The sequence below is a fragment of the Lynx canadensis genome, chromosome B3 (assembly GCF_007474595.2).
Source record: "Lynx canadensis isolate LIC74 chromosome B3, mLynCan4.pri.v2, whole genome shotgun sequence".
Classification (NCBI taxonomy): Eukaryota; Metazoa; Chordata; class Mammalia; order Carnivora; family Felidae; genus Lynx; species Lynx canadensis.
Window position 1 is genome coordinate 45,810,304 of NC_044308.2, and position 19,234 is coordinate 45,829,537.

A 19,234-nucleotide genomic window follows, 5' to 3' on the forward strand; every position below is an offset into this window, starting at 1 on the left:
TTGTTTTCTAATGGTAAAGAAAAAAAGGTATAAAACATGTATGATATAAATAAAATAAATAGAAATAAAAAATACACAAAATGTGTATCTAAACTAATTTTAAGTTATAATTCAGTGGCATTAAGTACATTCACAGTGATGTGCTACCATCATCACTATTCATTTCCAAACTTTTTCATCCCTCCAAATAGAAATTGTGCAATCACTAAGCAGTAATTCCTGCTTCCCTCTCTCCCTAGCTCTTGGTAACTTCTAATCTATTTTCTGTCTCTGAATTTGCCATTTCTAGGTACCTCATATAGGTGGGATCAGACAATATTTGACCTTCCATATCTGGCTTATGTCACTTAGCATGCATTCAAGTTGTAGCATGTATCAGAATGCCATTCTTTTTATGGCTGAATAATATTCCGTCATGTGGATATACCACATTTTGTGTGTCCATTCACCTGCTATGCTTCTCTTGTTGCATTTAATGTGTTCTAAATATTCTACCTTGTATTACGTGTGTTTGGGTTCCTGTCTTGTTTGACAAGATGTAAGTTACCTGAGGGCAAACACACCTCCCTCCGTCCTGCTAATTCCCTCGCTATTCTCCATTTCTAAAATTTTGTCACTGCAAAAATGTTATATAAATAGAATCACATAATATGTAAACCTTTTGAGATTGGCTTTTTCTTACTCAGCATAATTCCCTGAAGACGCATTCAAATTGTTATCTGTATCAGGAGTTTGTCTTTATTGCTGAGTAGTGTTCAATGGTATGGATGTTCCACAGTTTGTCTAAACCACTCACCTGTTAAAGGCTGTCTGGGCTGTCTTCAGTTTCTGGCTATTATGCAGAAAGCAGCTCTAAACATTTATGTGCAGGTTTTTTATGTGAACATAAAGGTTTAATTTCTCTGGGATAAATGCCCCCAAATCCAGTTAATGGATCAAATAGTAATTGTTTCCTCTTATTTATACCGAACTCTCAAAGTGTTTTCCAGCGTGGACGTATTAGTTTAGGTTCCTATCAGCAATGTATAAGTGATCTCATCTCTCTGTATCTTTGCCAGCTTTTGGCATTTTTACTGTTTTTATTTTATCCATTCTGATAGGACAGTGATATTGTGTTGTGGTTTTTGTATTTGTATTTTTCTGGTGAGTAAAAATGTTGATCATCTTTTCATGTCCTTATTTGCCACCTGTATATCTTCTTTGGTGAAATGTCCATGTTTCGTGGCCATTTCTCATTGGGTTTTTTTTCTGTTGAGTTTTAAGAGTTTTTTTTTTTTTTTTTTAAGTGTGTTTGTTTGTTTGTTTATTGTGTGTGTGTGTGTGTGTGTGTGTGTGTGTGTGTGAGAGAGAGAGAGAGAGAGAGAGAGAGAGAGAGAGAGAACACCAGTGGGGAATGGGCGAGAGAGAGGGAGACAGAGGACCTGAAGCAGGCTCTGTGCTGACAGCTCAAACTCACGAGCCTTGAGATCATGACCTGAACTGAAGTCAGAAGCTTAACCAGCTCAGCCACCTAGGCGTCGAGTTTTAAGACTTCTTTACACAGCCTAGATAGTAGTCCTTTGTCAGATATTGATCTGCAAATATTTTTTCCCATTCTGTAGCTTGTCATTTTATCCTCTTCCCAGAATCATTCCCAGAAAAATAAAATTTTGGTCAGGTCCAAATTTCAATTTTTACTTATTTTGATTGGCTTTTTCTTTTAAGGCCTTCTATTTGTTTTAAAAGGGCATATTAAAATTACACTCATGTTACCATTGTTGTTATCACTGGTAGTTTCTCTAAAACTTCTTAATGTAGAAGTGCTGCAGAGATTGTTCATTTGTAAACCGGGTTTTCACAATAAACTTTCTGACTGAAGTGGTCTTTTAAAAATGAGATATTGTTTTATAGGTCTTATGGTACGAAAATTTCTTAAATTGTAACGAGATATGTATATATTATAATTTTTGCATTTAAATTAAATTAAATTTGCTCCCCTATGTGTTATAGCTTATTTGAGGTAATATTTCTGTGTGAGATAAAAACCAATGTGTAGCAAATATTGCATCAGAGGTTTTCTAACTTGATCATTTTTCCTTTTTTCCTGAATTACATGTCACATGAATTCTGAAATGATTATTACTAGACCTTAGAAAAATCATTTTTATTTACTTGGTATATATGTCCATGTGCATGCTTCTAGTTCTAGAGAACAAAAGAGGTGGTATAAAATGAAAGAGACGGATAGAACTTCAGTTAGCTCTAAGATTTCCTTTAATATTTGATGTGGTTAAGGATAAGAATGCACTTTCCAAATACAAAGCTAGTCTTTCTAGAATAGTTTGGATCCAGATATGCCTTGTGTTTAAGATGTGTTCCCTTCTATTTACTCAGTTCTCAATTTGAAGCGTACAACTACAACAGTTGTGCTACAACTATTTCCCACATTGATTTGATGTAGCAGAAAGAGCAGAGCATCAAATTTTAGATCTCAGAATCCTGGGTCTGGTCTGCTATTTGCCCATACTGGAGCGTGTGGTTACAGCAAGTCACAGGCTCTCTGAAACTTAGTTTTCTTTTCAGTAAAGTGAAGACATTTGATTTTTATCATTTCCCTACAGATGGCTAAAGTTCTGTGATTTTATGAACTTAAAAGAGTAACATTCCTCTTTCGATTTTAAGCCCCATTGACAAAATTAAAGAACTTTAAAAGACCCTAAAATTTTTTCTAAAATTATTCACCATGTTTAGACCAGACTGTCTAACTTTAATGAGCCAAGATTTGATCCAATATGGCTAGGCTCTGTGGGAATACAAAAGATATAAATAATATGTGGTTCTTCCCTAAAGGAGCTTGGGTCTAGCTGAGGAGCAAAATTAACATACGTTTAAAAAAAATATTTGTTGGCTAGGATACAGTCAGCCAAACACAATGTGGGAAATTCCATTAGACAAAATGATCCAATTTCTTTAACAAGTAAATAGTGTAAAAATAAAAAAAAACAGAGGGAGTCTGTTGTTATATATTAAAAAAACGTATGACACATATCAACCATCCACCAAAAGTAGGTATGGGGTTGAGGAGCCTTGTGTGGAACTTGGTTTAAATAAACCAATTGTAAAAAGACAGTTGAGGAAATTGAACATGGATTGGCTATTAGATGTAATTAAGCATATTGTTAATTTTGTTAGATGTGATGATGCTATTATGGTTAGATTAAAAAACAAAAACAAAAAACGCCTAACTCTTAGATTCATCCTGGAGTATTTACAAAGAACAAATAAATATGTTAGGTGGGATTGTTTATAGCATTTTGTTGATAGTCGTTTAAGCTAAGTGGTACATGGGAGTTCATTGTATTTATTCCTTTACTACTTCTAATGTGAGTTTGAAATTTTTTGTTAATACAAAAGGTTTAATTTTTTCTGGGTGATAAAGCACTAACTTAATTCATATTTGTGTATGAATTACACAATATGTAAATAGTGCAGTCTTTGTTTAGTAAAGTTGAATGTGGCATGGCCTAAATAGAATATTACCATTCCCAGAAGGAACCTTCGAGGGGACCAGGGGGACCATAATGTCAAATTGTTTTACTGTAAGAAACTGAGGCCCCACAAAAAGGAAGTGACTTGCCCAAGGCTACATTGCTAGTTAGTGACTGAGCCACTGTGAGAATTGAATTTACATCTCCTAATTTCTAGATTCCTGGCTTTTTCTACTTTTTGTATTCATCAAGTATCCCTTCTTCCTTTGTAATGAGGCTCTGAAGAGTTTGTGGATTTTATTTTTTTTATTTTAATTTTTTAATTTTTTTAACGTTTTTATTTATTTTTGAGACAGAGAGAGACAGAGCATGAATGGGGGAGGGGCAGAGAGAGAGGGAGACACAGAATCAGAAGCAGGCTCCAGGCTCTGAGCCATCAGCCCAGAGCCCGACGCGTGCCTTGAACTCACGGACCGCAAGATCGTGACCTGAGCTGAAGTCGGACGCTTCACCGACTGAGCCACCCAAGCGCCCCTGTGGATTTTAAATCAAATTAACATGTGCATACAGTGCTTACTTTGTTTTATTTGTTGTCTTCAGAATCTGGCCAGCCTATTTGTGGAAACGGGATGGTAGAGCAAGGTGAAGAATGTGACTGTGGCTACAGTGACCAGTGTAAGGACGAGTGCTGCTATGATGCAAACCAGCCAGAGGGGAAGAAATGCAAGCTGAAGCCTGGGAAGCAGTGCAGGTACCTGGCCGGTTCTGGTCGTGCTCGTGCTCCTGTCAGTCATCTGAAGGCACTTAGGACTGATTTAAAACTGACATTAAGAGATGCATATGGTTTTGAAACTTTGTCTTTATTTGTTTTCGTTTTATTTATTTTTCCAGAGTAGAATTGGTAAGTGCGCTGTGGTTGGCAGATGGAGCTGCTTGTAATTGTAACTTGTGTGGTGGGTGTTAAAGACATGCAGGGATGCTCAATAGAGTACACACTGTTTAGTTCCTAACTTAAAAATGTGACTGTCATCTGTATGTTTAGAATCTTAACTTTAAATATTTAGGAAATGAGCATTTCATAGACTCTTGTCATTAGTGTCATATGATTATTTTACTTGTCAAACTGGCTTTGGTAGTGATAGATATAAGCTATAGAATGTTGTTTGTGCAAGACTTTTTAAATGGTTGGTCTGTGTACCTAGTTTGATTTTAGCATATAAATGTGAGAAAAATTGATGAATTGACCAATGTATGATGTGCTGTGAAAAACATTGATAACTCACCTAATATTAAATCCATTTCCTATTGTAGCATTTCACTAGAGACAAGTAGAGTAAGACTGTTGAATATAGTATGCATTGATTGTAAAAATAAGACAATCATTTTTTTATTTACACTTATAAATGTTGAAATTTAGCAGCCTCTTAGTCCAAAATTTGAAGTTTTATACCAGTAACCTACTTAACATTTAAAAGATGAGATTGACGATTTAAAAATTAGGACCATATCTATGTATATAGGAAATATCCTAGTCATTTTCTTTAAACACTTCAATGTTAATTCTAGCCCAAGTCAAGGTCCCTGTTGTACAGCACAGTGTGCATTCAAATCAAAAACTGAGAAGTGTCGCGATGATTCAGACTGTGCAAAAGAAGGAATATGTAATGGCATCACAGCTCTGTGCCCAGCCTCTGATCCTAAACCAAACTTTACAGACTGTAATAGGCATACACAAGTGTGCATTAATGGGGTAAGCATTTGATTTATAAGCTTTTATTTAGTTTTATAAAACCTTGTTCAGAATAATTGTTTGTTATTTAAAGCTGCAGAGTTACAGCCATTAATCCTAGTCCCTGTTTCAGTAAGAGCCCTGTCTGTTTCCCCATAAAGCCATGAATGTATCATGTGGCATAAGTGCCTGGTGGCATTCAATTAGTTACTGACTTACCTTTCGTCTTTCCACTGCATATGTTTGATGGTCTCTAGAGAAAAATAGTTGTATGACTAGGCACATGACTTTGTACTGCTTTTGAGCTTTATAAATTAGTTTTTAACAGCCCATATAAAAGAACTCTTCTGGTTATTTTCTCTGTGAAGTGCTTAAAGCTTTCTTGGCTAAATAATCACTTTCCTGTACATGAGGAAAATTTCATTTTTCTCTTCTTACAAAGGAGCAATAATCACTGTAAAATTGATGCTCATCTAATCTCTTCTCTGTTTTTGTTTTGTTTAGATTTTTTTTAAGTTGCCATTTCTTTGAAAGATTTCCTGTATTTTTTGCACTTACCTCTTTTTCAAATGTGTTTATGTGATCCGTTTCTGATGCTAATCTATGCTTGCCCCCCCCACTTTTATTTCTATTTAATTATATTAGCATTGGACGTGTATATTTGTCTATTACTATGAATTATAGGCTTGACTGTATAGGGATTAAATAATTTGTCTTTTATTTTTCTTTCAGCAATGTGCAGGTTCTATCTGTGAGAAGTATGGCTTGGAGGAGTGTACCTGTGCCAGTTCTGATGGCAAAGATGATAAGGAATTATGCCATGTCTGCTGCATGAAGAAGAGTAAGCTTTTAAAATGCAAGAATATAAAATCTGTTTCAAAACCTAATTGTTTCCTAAAAAAAAAATTTTTTTAAGTAAATACTACCCCCAGTGTGGGGCTCAAATTCACGACCCCAAAATCAAGGGTCATTTGCTCTACTGACTGAGCCAGCCAGGCACCCCATTTTTCTGCTAAATTTTAAGGATTAAAGTTTGATATCCAGTTTGGACAGATAATTTCCATCTAAACCAATCCTCTGTGGAAATTTTCAAGTGTAGCGCAGCATTGTATTTCTAGTATTATCGTCCCTACAGTGTTTTAAAAACGATAAGCTAGACAAAAACCTTCCAGCTTTAGGGCAATAATTAGTATAAAAACTTTAGAGGGTTTTAAAGCCATTGTAGGTACTAAGTCAAGAGTTGCTGGCTATTTGTTTATATATGTATTTTTTAAATTTTATTTATTTATTTTGAGCTAGAAAGAGAACCAGCGGGGATGGGGCAAAGAGGGAGGCAAACAGAGGATCAGAAGTGGGCCCTTTGCTGACAGCAGAGAGCCCGATGCTGGACTCGAACTCACGAACTGTGACATCATAACCTGAGCCAAAGTCGGACGCTCAGCCGACTGAGCCACCCGGGCACCCCTATGTTGTATACTTAAGGCGAATTACCTGTGATGTTATCTAGCCTAACGAATGAAACTCTATATAACATGTCATGGTAATGATTTTAGGCAGTTTTTTCCTTTCCTCCCTCTCTCCCCAGCTAGCCTGGTAGGAAATCTGACCTTCAACTTATATTTGGCACTTCTTTTCCAGTGGATCCATCAACTTGTGCCAGTACAGGGTCTCTGCAGTGGAGCAAGCACTTCGTTGGTCGAACCATCACCTTGCAACCTGGATCCCCCTGCAATGATTTTAGGGGCTACTGTGATGTTTTCATGCGATGCAGATTAGTAGATGCTGATGGCCCTCTAGCTAGGCTTAAAAAAGCAATTTTTAGTCCAGAGCTCTATGAAAACATTGCTGAATGGATTGTGGTAAGTATAGTTTTTATTTGTAAAGAAACCTTATCTTAAAATGGTTTTATCATCATTTTACTTGGCCAGAGGTCACCAATGTTTTGAGAAAATCACTTCTCTCCTGTTTATACCAGAATCACTATATCCAAAGAATGATTTTTAAAGTTCAAATATCCCCAAATATCCCCCAGTTTAAAGCCATTTTAAAGTTCAAAATATCCATTATTTTCTTTTAAAGTGATTAGAATCTCTACATGTATATTGTTTGTAGATTAATTGGTAGATGATGAGAGTCCTTCTTTTTTACTCTGCTCCCTGGTTCTTCTCCTGAATGGGTTACTTCTCCCTTTGGTCTGTATTATTAGGGCATTTTCATGGGATTTTTTTCTCAAGTTGTTTTGGAAAACCTTGCTTGCTTTTTATATTTCTCCCTTGTCTCAGAATGACGGATAGCCAGCTTTGGCTTCTACTTTGTGGAATGGGAGAAATGAAAGGGAAATTGGTGATTTTCTGAAGGTTTTTTTTGCTGTTTCAGTATAATTTCTTGGTCTTTATCTTGTCAGTGATCAGAAATGTTGAACAGTTAAGATGTGATACCGAGCTTTTTGCAGATTTGTTAATGAATATAGATGTTCATCTAGCATAAATCCACTGAACTTTATTATTTTTAAGCCCACATTTCTCCAAGCTGTACAGATGTTGAATTACCTGAAATTTTCTTAAAAGACTGCTGAGAATGACTATCTAAAGTCACTTGAATATTCACATTTCTAAGTGATTACATTAAAATATCAGTAAATTTTGACTCATATATCACTTGTGTATTTTCTACTATATATATATATCTGAATTGAAGGAGTTTGCTTTGGAAATTGACTTAGAACTCAGCCTCTTCTCCTTTCCCCCATTCCCAAATTGTTTTCTTACATTTTTTGTGTGCATTCAGCACTGAGGATGCCTTAAAAGCAAACACACACACAAAAGTCATTTGTGGGTTGTGATCCTTTTTGGTACTCTTGTAATAACATTTGTAATAAAAACTTTGGAATTATCTCTACCATTAAAATGGCATTTATTATACACAGGAAGAATAATACTATACTTTGTGTGAATATAGATATATAGAATAATAGAATATACGATTTTTAGACGTATAGGGATTATAAGGTAGGAGAATCACTGAATCTGAATTTAGGAAGCCTAGGTTTTATCTAGTTTTAGAGAATACTTTACTTTTTTTTTTTTTTTTTTTTTTTAAATTAAGCCTCATGCCCAACGTGGGGCTTGAATTCACTACCCCAAGATGAAGTGTTGCATGCTCTACTGACTGAGCCAGCCAGGCACTCCTTAGGAGACCTAGGTTTTAAACCAAAAAATGGGTCAATTTATTTAACTTAGGTCTCTTTAAAAGATGATATGTTACTCATTTTTGTATTCCTGTGCTTGGTGCATAACAAGTGTTCAAAAAATATCCATTAAGCTAATGTTGCCTTTGGCATTGTGGCAAAATGGAGAGTGCAGGCTTGGGAACTATGCAAGGATTCGTATCATCCTCTGACATTTGTCAGTTCTGTGACTTCAAGTAGCTTGCCTTTCTTAGCTCTTTACTTCCCTCTTTTCAATTTAGATCCAGTTCTTCCCCCCCCCCCCCCCCCCCCCCCCCCCGATTATCTCTAATAAGAACAAGTTGAGATGTGGTATACTTGTCTACTGTAGAGGACAATGTATTTTAAAAAGTAATTGGATAATGGAGATCTCAGGGTTATGTTCTGCTGAGTATATGTTGTACCAGGTATTTTAGGTTTTCCAGGTAGTGAATCATATCTAAAAATAATACTTTTTTACTTTCCTCCATTATCTCAATTTTGACTCATTTTATTTAGCATTTCAAAAGCTCATTTATTCCTATTTTAAAAATGTTTGATGGAAGTGATCTCTCAAAAGTATTTTTAAAACCTTTTTTTCATATTTAGGGGCACCTGGGTGGCTCAGTCAGTTGAGTGCCCGTCTGACTCTTGATTTTGGCTCAGGTCATGATCTCATGGTTCGTGAGATTAAGCCCTGTGTTGGGTTCTGTACTGACAACATGGAGCCTGCTTGGGATTCTCTCTCTCTCTCTCTCTCTCTCTCTCTCTCTCTCTCTCTCTGCCCTTCCCCAGGTTGTACATCCTCTCTCTTTCTCTCTCTCGAAATTAAAAACTTAAAAAAAAAAAAGAGCTTTTTTCATATTTAGATTTGAGGTTTTAGTGAAATGCTTGTTACGATAAATTGAAGTCTTTTCTTGTCTTGTGAAACTGTTGAATCAGGCAATTTTAGGTTGTTTTTTTTGTGGTTTTTTTTTTTTTAATTTTTTTTCAACGTTTTTATTTATTTTTGGGACAGAGAGAGACAGAGCATGAACGGGGGAGGGGCAGAGAGAGAGGGAGACACAGAATCGGAAACAGGCTCCAGGCTCCGAGCCATCAGCCCAGAGCCTGATGCGGGGCTCGAACTCACGGACCGCGAGATCGTGACCTGGCTGAAGTCGGACGCTTAACCGACTGCGCCACCCAGGTGCCCCTTAGGTTGTTTTTTAAAATCGAGAGAGAGAGAATCTTAAGCAGGCTCCTCACTCAGCATGGAGCCTGACGAAAGGCTCGATCTCCCAACCATGAGATCATGACCGGAGCCAAAATCAAGAGTCAGACGCTCAACCAACTGAGCCACCCAGGTGCCCCAGAAGTTCTTCTTTTTTGTTATTATTCTGATAAGAATCGGTTGTTATTTCGGGGGCCCCTGGGTGACTCAGTCACTTTTAAACGTTCAACTTCAGCTCAGGTCATGATCTTACGGTTTGTGGGTTCGAGCCCTGCATCGGGCTCTGTGCTCACAGCTCAGAGCCTGGAGCCTGCTTCTGTTTCTGTTTCTCCCTCTCTCTTTGCTCCTTCTCTGCTCACACTATGTCTGTCTCTCTGTCTCTCAAAAATAAATAAACATTAAAAAAATTAAAAAAAAAAGAATCAGTTGTATTTCTCTCTCTTTTTTTAATGTTTTATTTATTTTTGAGAGAGAGACAGAACAGAGGAGGGGCAGAGAGAGAGTGAGACACAGAATCTGAAGCAGGCTCCAGGCTCTGAGCTGTCAGCACAGAGCTCGACGCAGGGCTTAAACTCACAAACCACGAGATCATGACCTGAGCCAAAGTCAGATGCTCAACCGACTGAGCCACCCAGGCACCCCTGTATTTCTCATTTTTAAATTAATTTCTGCTCTCAGATTTTGCTGTAGCTTTATGAACCTGCATATTAAGTATCTGTTATTCTTTATGAAAGATTTAGGCCAGTGTTTCCCAAGTGCTTCATAGAATTCTACATCCATGGATTTGATGGTCCAATGAATCTGGAAAATATTGCATACTGTAGTATCCTCTTAGATATTTATGATAATATCATGGGAAGTCTTACAGTAAAAAGTCTTTAAATTTCATTTTTCAAACTTACCTGACCCAAGAAACCTTTATTCATTCATAAGGCTTATTAAACCCTAAATATCAATAGAAATCACTTGGAAGAATAGTGGTCAAGATCAGTAATTCTTATTCCTGGTTGTTCATTACTTAGGGCTTAGACTAATTCAGAATCTCACAGGATGGGGCTTAAGTATCTGGGTCTTTTAAAAGCTTCTGAGCGATTTCTGGTGAAGAGCCAGGATTGAGCACCAACCATTGATCTAGAAACCAGGGGTTGGCAAACTATGTTTCATTAGCCAAATCTAGCCCACTGCCTGCTTTTGTATACCTCACAAGCTAAGAATGGTTTCACATTTTTAAGTAGTTGAAAAAATGAAAAGATATTATTGAAATATTCCATTGAAAATGATAAGAAATTCAAATTTCAGTGTCCATAAATAATGACTTATTAGAACACGGCCACACCCATTCACTTATACATTGTCTGTGGCTTCTTTTGCACTTCGAGTAGTTGCAACAGAGACTGGCTTCTCAAATTTAAAATATTTATCTGGCCTTTTAGAGGAAATGTTTGCCAACCCCTAATCTGGAGCAGTGGATCTCAAAATGCTGACCAGCAGCATCAACATCTGGGAACTTGACAGAACTGCAGATTATCAGACCTTACCCCGGATCCACTGAGTCAACAGGTGATGATGGTGCATGCTAAAGTGTGGGAACCATTTTTTTCAGTCTCTGCAGTGTTAGGACTCCTTTTTGAAAGGCTTATAATAGAGATTTTCTACTTTGTCATCCTCATCTGTTGAAATGGAGGGTGGGTCTGGACGTCTAAGGTCTTCATTGCCTAGTGGAATAGGCTACATAGCTATCACTTGTGAAACTTGAACAACAAAGATGCAGTGTTGTCACAGGGCTTAGCATATGGTAAGGATTCAGTATACATTTGTTGGATGCATGAAGCAGATTTCTTAAATGTCAATTTATATGGAAAAGAATAAAAATTGTGCATATTATCTTCACTCTGAAGCTATAATATCTTCAGGTTTCTCTCAGTGGTATTTTATCCTGCTTGCTTAGGCTGCACTTAAAGTAACTAAGGGATTAGAAGCCAGTTGCTTTCAGCTCGGCAGATTGGTGTGAGGGGTAGCACATGGCTGGAGGGGTGGTGGCTGGCGGGGGGGGTGGGGGAGGGAGTTGAAGGATAGAAGAACATTTAGGCAAAGTCTAGACAACAGTATATTCTGAAGGAGAGAAGGGAAGCTTTCTTCCCCTGTAGGATAGCAAAACCAGGATCAGCACAAGGAGCAGTGGGCCTGACAAGGTTTTGTGATCCCCAGGAAGTCTAGAGTGCATTTGTGAAGAGTGAGTCGTCAAATGTTCAAACATCCGCTGAAATGATTGTATGGTTGACTTTTTCTGGAGATGTTTAAAAACAGTAAAGACTGTCTTATGTCTGAAGAGACTTGAGTGTATGTCTTACCCCTTCCCCCTTACAGTTTTCTTTTGGGTTGGGGAGGAGATAGCTGTTTTATCATTTTATAATCTATAGGTCTGTTTTGTTTATTTAGGTTATTAAATGAAAAAAAATAGTAAAATTAGTATGTAATCAATTCGACTAGCAAATTTTGACCTTTTATTTTGTAGTTTTTACTTATTTTTTCTACTTTGTGTTCTTTTTGCCATATAAATGACTGTTGAATAACATCTGTCTGTGCCCTATGTAGAATTATTTTCTCAGACTTGATTTAGTGCTTGGTAACTTCAAGGCTGTGTTTTAACCTTTTGGTTATCTTCTGTTCTTTAAGTTTCACTTAGCACCCTTGTATCTATGAAAGATGAGCTTGGTGCATAATTTACACTCATTAAATGTTTGTTGAGTAAATGTTGGCTCTCCTTTCTTTCAGATTCTACCAGGTGGACACATTGTGATCTTTCCTTACAGATTAAACACATATTTTGCATTTATTAGCCTGGTTTGGTATTCTTGGTATTCTTTCCCCCTGATTTTATAATTTTCTTTTTTATATATAAAACTCACAAACTGTGAGCTCAACCAACTGAGTCAGTCAGGCTCTCCCATTTTAGGGAGTATTAGGGCTCCCCTTTTTAAAGGGAGTATTAAAAAATACCCTCTACCAAAGGTGGCCATATTTACTACATTCTCAAATACACCATTGTTTTGTTTAGTTTTTCTTGCTGTCTACTCACCACTGTGATGTTTCATTTCCTCACACACTGAGCTGAAGAGCTGCTGGCATTGTTATAAAACATCTCAAGCTTTGGGCTTTTGAGATGTGTAGTTACCTAGAAAAACTTGGAGGAAGTTCAAGAACACTGCTAAAAGGACCTGGAAGTTCTTAAGGACCTGGGTGTCATGTTTTAGTAAATGTCTATTGATCTCAACTGGAACTAGGTCCTCTTGACTTTTGTTTTCTACAGTTATAACCATTATTAAATCCAAGCTTTCTTTCTTACCTGCTTCTGTTACTGTCATACTACTTGCATCTGTATTTGAGACTTTTTAGATGCTGAAAAACTAGTACCAGAGGTATCAAAACTACCATTTTTTACATCCAGTCTCCGTTATAAGAGCCTTGTCGCATTATTTGTACGGACAATCTATAAATAATGAATGAGCTGTTTAGAAGTGTTTCAGAAAGTCAGTATTTGGAATAATGACTCACCTGTAATAACTAGTCTAACAGGTACTTTTTTTATGGGATAGGTACTGAGTTTGTAGGATATAAATTCATGGAGCTCGTAGCCAAGTTTGAATTAGAGTGACAAATACATAGAAACATGTTTTCATTTCTGCCTGATGTTTTCACAGAAAATAGGACCCTATTTAGGGAAGACTCTTTATTAAGGAGGTGATGCCAAAACTAAATTCTTAAGGGCTAGTAGAAGTAGAGGATACAGATGGATGTTTTATGGATAGGGAGCACCTAAAAAGTCACATAAGTATGAATTTTTTTTAATAAAAGAGGTTTTTGTTTGTTTTTTACATTTTTTCCTTTTGAAAGTGTGGTTATCCTTTTTTAAAAAAATTTATTTACTTATTTTGAGTAGGCTTCACTCCTAATGTGGGGCTTGAATTCATGACCATGAACTCAAGATCTGAGCCGAGATCTAGAGTCGGACACTTAGCTGACTGAGCCACACAGGCACCCCAACCTTTTTTTTAATGGACAAAGTAATACATTGAAAAATAAGCCATCTTTTTACCGTGAAGCTCAGTCTTCTGAAGATTATTTTTTGTGTATTCTTCAGAAAGGATCTATACCATTACAAGAATATACATACATATATTTAAAAAGTGGAATCATATAGGTACTTTGCTGTACTTTATTGTGCTCAAGGGCTTTTTTTGTTTTTGTTTTTTTTTCTCTTTCCCACTTAATGGTCTTGGAGATCCTTGGTAGGAAGCTTTTGAGAAAGGGTTTTACATAGAGGAATGGCATAGTCAATTCCATATTTTAGGTAGTTGTAACCCTGATGACCCTGTGGAAGATGTTTTTTTAAGCTTATTTATTTATTTTGAAAGAGAGCATGTGCAAGTGGGGGAGGGGTAGAAAGAGACAGAGAGAGAATCCCAAGCAGGTTCTGCAGTGCAGCGCAGAGCGTGATGCAGGGCTCGAATCCACAAACTGTGAGATCATGACCTGAGCCAAAATCAAGAGTCAGATACAACCACCTGAGCCACCCAAGTGTCCCTGGAAAATGGTTTTGAGCAGGGAAGACTGGAAGGAAGGAATGGTGTTAGAGAATATAATGAACATTAGGGATAGATGTGCATCTCCTGTAATTAGCCCATCAGCCTGAAAGTAGTAGGAAACCATTGATCCTTTCTGCTTACGGGCTGGATCACATTAGGGGTGGTACTTCTTCCCCAGAGGGAATTTGAGAATGTACCGTATTTGTCAGAGTAACTGAAGGGCTCTACCAGCATTTGATGGATGAGGTTCAGGGATGCTAAACTTCCTGTATTGCTCACAGGGGTTGTGTACCACAATGGCAGCATGTCTAAACTGGGTAAGAAGCACACATCTGCATCCTCATCACTGGTGTACTCATTTAAGATGCAGTTTCCTGGGCCTTTCACCAGAACACCAGAATTGGAATTTGTAGGGTTGTGGCCTGAGAACCTGTGTTTTAATAAGCATATCTGATAATTCTTAGATCTACTCAGTGATAGGAACCATCCCTTTACCATATGTGTGCTGATTATTTGAGCAGCATTTCCCAGTCATAGGACTCTCTCTTTCTGTAGCCAGTCATAGACTCTCAGCTTCTCCCAAAATTCTTAGGCTGGTAGTTGGGCTAGAGATTTAGAACTAAAGAGTTAGTGTTGGATGGTATCCATTTTAGATAAAGGCTCCAAACTAATGTTCTGTATATGGGTGTAGAACAGGGGTTGACAGACCATGGCCTATGGGTCAGATCCAGCCTGCTCCCAGTTTTTGTAAATAATGGCTTACTGGAATATGGGCACACTAATTTGTTTGCATGTTATCTATGGCTGCTTTTGTACTAGAATGAAGAAATGAGTAGTTTGACAGAGACAAGCCTAAAATATTTATTGTTTGGCCCTTTACAGAAAAAGTTTGAGACCAGTGGTTCTCAGTCTTGCCTGCATAATGAGATACCGCATAATAAAATTACTGATGTCATAGTCCCACCCGCACGCTATTTGGGTCTGGGATTTGCTCTAGGTATCTTGAGTTTTAAAAGCTTTCCAAATGATTCTAACATGCCAAGCCAAGGTTGAGAACTACTGGTATAGAGCAGGAAGAACACTTGAGTAGTACAAACTGGTGATTTTAGTTCTTTATGTATTTTACTAGGTCAGAGTGTCAGAAATGCAGACAGTGGAGGGAGAAGAAGGTCCTATTTCATTAAGTGGCATATTTAAAAGGGTTCCGGGTGCTAGAAACAGGACAGAAGCTGTGCATATAGACTATGGAAAATTCATGCAGCAAGAGAAAGGAAATACTATCCTAAAAACTCACAAGTAGAGCAAGGCTCTGGAAGTTATTTTCTATAGAAACCAAAAGAAAATTTTAAAAGATTCTCTAGCAGTCTCGGTAGGATACAAAAAGTGAACTCTGAAAAGTAGATTGTAAACTTGTGGTTTCCAACCGAGATTCTGTAAACATGTCTTGTAAGGTCTGTGTATTGTTTTTAGAAATTTTGAGTGAGTTGACAGCACTTAAAAATAGATTCCACATAAAAATTGAGATTTGTAGCTTCTGTTGAAAAAATCAGATCTTTCAGCAGTGAGGCTGAATTGCATTACCTCTGTCTTTTTGAACAGTATATTCCTAAAGCCATTAGGTGAGGACAAGTAAGGTGGGCATCCATGCCAAGTGGGGGGAGCTATAGTGGCACACAACAGGGTGTTAGAGCCTGAGGAAAGTAGGGAGGGTACGGAATGGGGAAGAAGACCAATATGAGGTGTTAAAGCCCAAGCAGGTGAGAAGGGCACCTTGTGGAGGGGCAGCTGGCTTGGGATATCTGAGTACAAGTGTTGTGTGAGAAGGGTGTCTACATAGGAGGGGCAATTCTGCCAGGGCTCCTTGGAGAAACAGCTGATTTGAGGGCTGGGGCAGGGAAAGAATAAGATAAACCTAGAATTAATTGTGCCAGAAAGTAAAGTTGCTCAAAGACTGGTAGGGACATGTTCAAAAGACACACTGTGATAGTAATGGATTATAAACCCATTGAATACAATAGGAAACCATGAGGCAATACTGAGTGAAATGAGCAAGTTGAAAGTTTGATGAAGAAGGGGATATTTATGTAGCTCCAAGTTATGTCCCTATAGAAGACTCACTGACTACAAAAAAGAAGAGTGTCTCTATGGTGAAGTTTGGCAGGTATCACCTTTTAGTCTAGCGATCAGGTTAACATACCAGTCACGAGATCAAAAACCTGTGTCACCTGATGGAATGCGATGTGAACAACACAGCATCACTTCTGTGATATTCTTACTAAAGATGTATGACCTGAATCTAATCATAGGGACACATCTAAGAAACCAAAACTGAGGGACATATAATACAAAGTAACTGGCCTGTAATCTTCAAAAGTGTCAAGGTTATATAAACCAAGGAAAGACTGTACAACTTTTCCAGATTTTAGGAAACTAAAGAAATACAGCAGCTAAAAGCAACACGTAATTCTGAATTGGATAGTATTAGGACAAATGGCAAAACTTGAGGGGGTCTGAGGATTAAATGGTAGTAATGTATCAGTGCTAATTTACTGATCTTGATGATTGTGTTGTGGTTATCTAGAAAACCCCTTATGGTGTAAAATTACATGCTAAGATGTTTAGGTATAACAGAGCATCATGCTAGAATTTACTCTCAGATGGTTCCAGATTTTAAAAAGTTTGTTGTACTAGCAACTTTTCTATAAGTTTGAGATTCTTTCAAAATAAAACCAACTTAAAAATAAATTTGTATGTGAAAGCCTTTATGCACACATGAAAAAAGTGGCTTGGGGCATTTCCCACAACATGTATTTTTATTTCAGTTTTTATTACTTTAATTATGTTGTCACTGCTGGATAAAAAAACAGTATAGAAGTAGTAGGCTGTTATAAGACTTCATATCATAGAAAATCTTAAATGGGGGTTTCTTGGGCTATAATTAGCAATAACTATATATGTAATACATCAGTCTATGTTAAACCAATGTGAAGGTTATAAAGTTGTAACTGTTTTGTATGATGCTTATTATTACTTACTGTCTTAAAACCAAATCTGAGTATTTTGAATTGCAAAATAGACTTAGAATTTATTAAGAATAGAAACAGTAATTTTTCTGTAAATAAGATTATACTAGTAATTTTTGAAGTTTTTTGGTTGGCTAATTGATTATATGATTTAAGCTAGAAGTGAAAGTTTTACTTCCTTCTTAGACTGGGTAAACTTTGCTTGTAGAATGTGTATATCCTTCCATTTTTCATATTAAAAAAGACAATTAACCTTTAAATAAATTATTATAAATAATAGATGTTATGATTCAAATATATAATATTTATATATTACATATATAATACAGTGAAAGCTAAGATTTATGATAAAATAATTTCATAGCAGTAGTCTGGGGCTTAAATTTCAAATGAAATAGAATAACAGGAAAAGGGGGGAGGCTCAAAAGAGAGAGAATTTAGTATTTGACGATTAGAAAAAAGCATAGGTTCAAGATTATTTTAAAAATTTATCTAGAAGTAGAATTTAAAGTAACTAATATACCCTCTAAGCCCCTGGAGAATCTAAAGGCAAACAGACATAGTTTATGAGAGAGAGAGAGAGAGAGAGAGAGAGAGAGAGAGAGAGAGATAAATAAATAAAATATTCAAACCATAAAATACTTAATAACATGGGAAAATACAGTGTAAACTATATGCAGGATGGACCTTAGTTTTGCATGTGAGTTTATCTGTGTGTGTGACCACCATAGCTATATCTAGAAAAGAAACTGAAAGAAAAATAAGATTGAGTGGTTTCATCTAGGGTGTGAAAGTATGGGCGTTTTTTGTCTTTTTCCTTAATATTTCTGTGACATTAAAAAAAATCTGTATGTGCTTTTATATGGTATCTGTACAACTCCCAATGAGCAAGTGTTCTGAACAAATGTTCTTCAAAAATTAAAATGTAATATATATATTTTATGTAATATAAAATATCCTAAAATATTTTATAGCTTTTTCAGTAGAGAAATCTGTTTCTTTCTAGGTTTATTGGTGGGCTGTATTACTTATGGGAATTGCCCTGATCATGCTAATGGCTGGATTTATTAAGATATGCAGTGTTCATACTCCAAGTAGTAATCCAAAGCTGCCTCCTCCTAAACCTCTTCCAGGTAAGACAGTCTGAGCAAGACTGTGTTTTTTTAACTCAGAACTGTTCAGCGGGCAGAATTGAATTCTAAATGAGTCTTTAGTAACTAATTTTATAGTACTTTCTCCTTGAAAATGAGATCACTGGATGAATTATTTAGTTGAGTTTTGAGTGTGTTCTTTGTGAATCCATTCTAACTTATGGCTGCCAATTTAATGCTAATCTGTCTTGAGTCACTAAAAATATTTAGACCTAGAAAAATTTATTTTTTGCCTGATACTTGTTTTCTTACTTTTCATATTCTAAAATCTTCCCTTTTTTTTTGTCTTTCTTATGATCAACCACTTTTAAATGATTGGTTTTTCTATTCTAATAGCTGTACTTCTGCTATTGTTTCTAATGTTTATGCTCTTGAAATATTTCCTGGCACATAAACTCATTTTCCCTAGGGGTGATGCTTATGGGGAAATACAGATGACAGTTTGTGGGAGGGTCTTACGGTAGAGGCTTCAGTCACCAAGTAACCATAGTTACTCTCCATCTCTGAAAATAACTCCTGAGGTTTGGTCTCTACCCTTTACCTCTCATGGAGACACAGCTTCGGAGAGGAGGCTTTCTTTAGATTAGCTCCAGGGATTTGGAGAAGAAAAGAGTACGAGGCAACTGCTCCAGGTTATTTGGTCCCCATCTGTTTCTCCCTCACCTTCCCCAAGGTATTTGTGGCTTCTGTGCTGCCCTCAGAATGCCTGGACCAGAACTCTTCACTCTAGGAGTAGGGCATACATCATCCCATGACAGTGGCAGAGGAGAACAAGAGCTAACTGGCAGCTGTCCCTCTCCTACCTTGCACAGACTTCTCATGAAGCCTCTTGCCTCAGGCCACATCTACTACCCTACATA

General features: G+C 36.9%; 1 protein-coding gene across 1 annotated transcript in view; it reads left to right on the forward strand.

Moving 5' to 3' along the window:
* ADAM10 (ADAM metallopeptidase domain 10) overlaps positions 1–19,234 on the forward strand; it is a 138,257-nt gene that overhangs the window by 115,861 nt on the left and 3,162 nt on the right. The window contains 5 exon segments of the mRNA XM_030318087.1: positions 4,068–4,218; positions 5,034–5,217; positions 5,929–6,037; positions 6,835–7,055; positions 18,230–18,356. Coding sequence (XP_030173947.1) covers positions 4,068–4,218; positions 5,034–5,217; positions 5,929–6,037; positions 6,835–7,055; positions 18,230–18,356 — 792 coding nt within the window.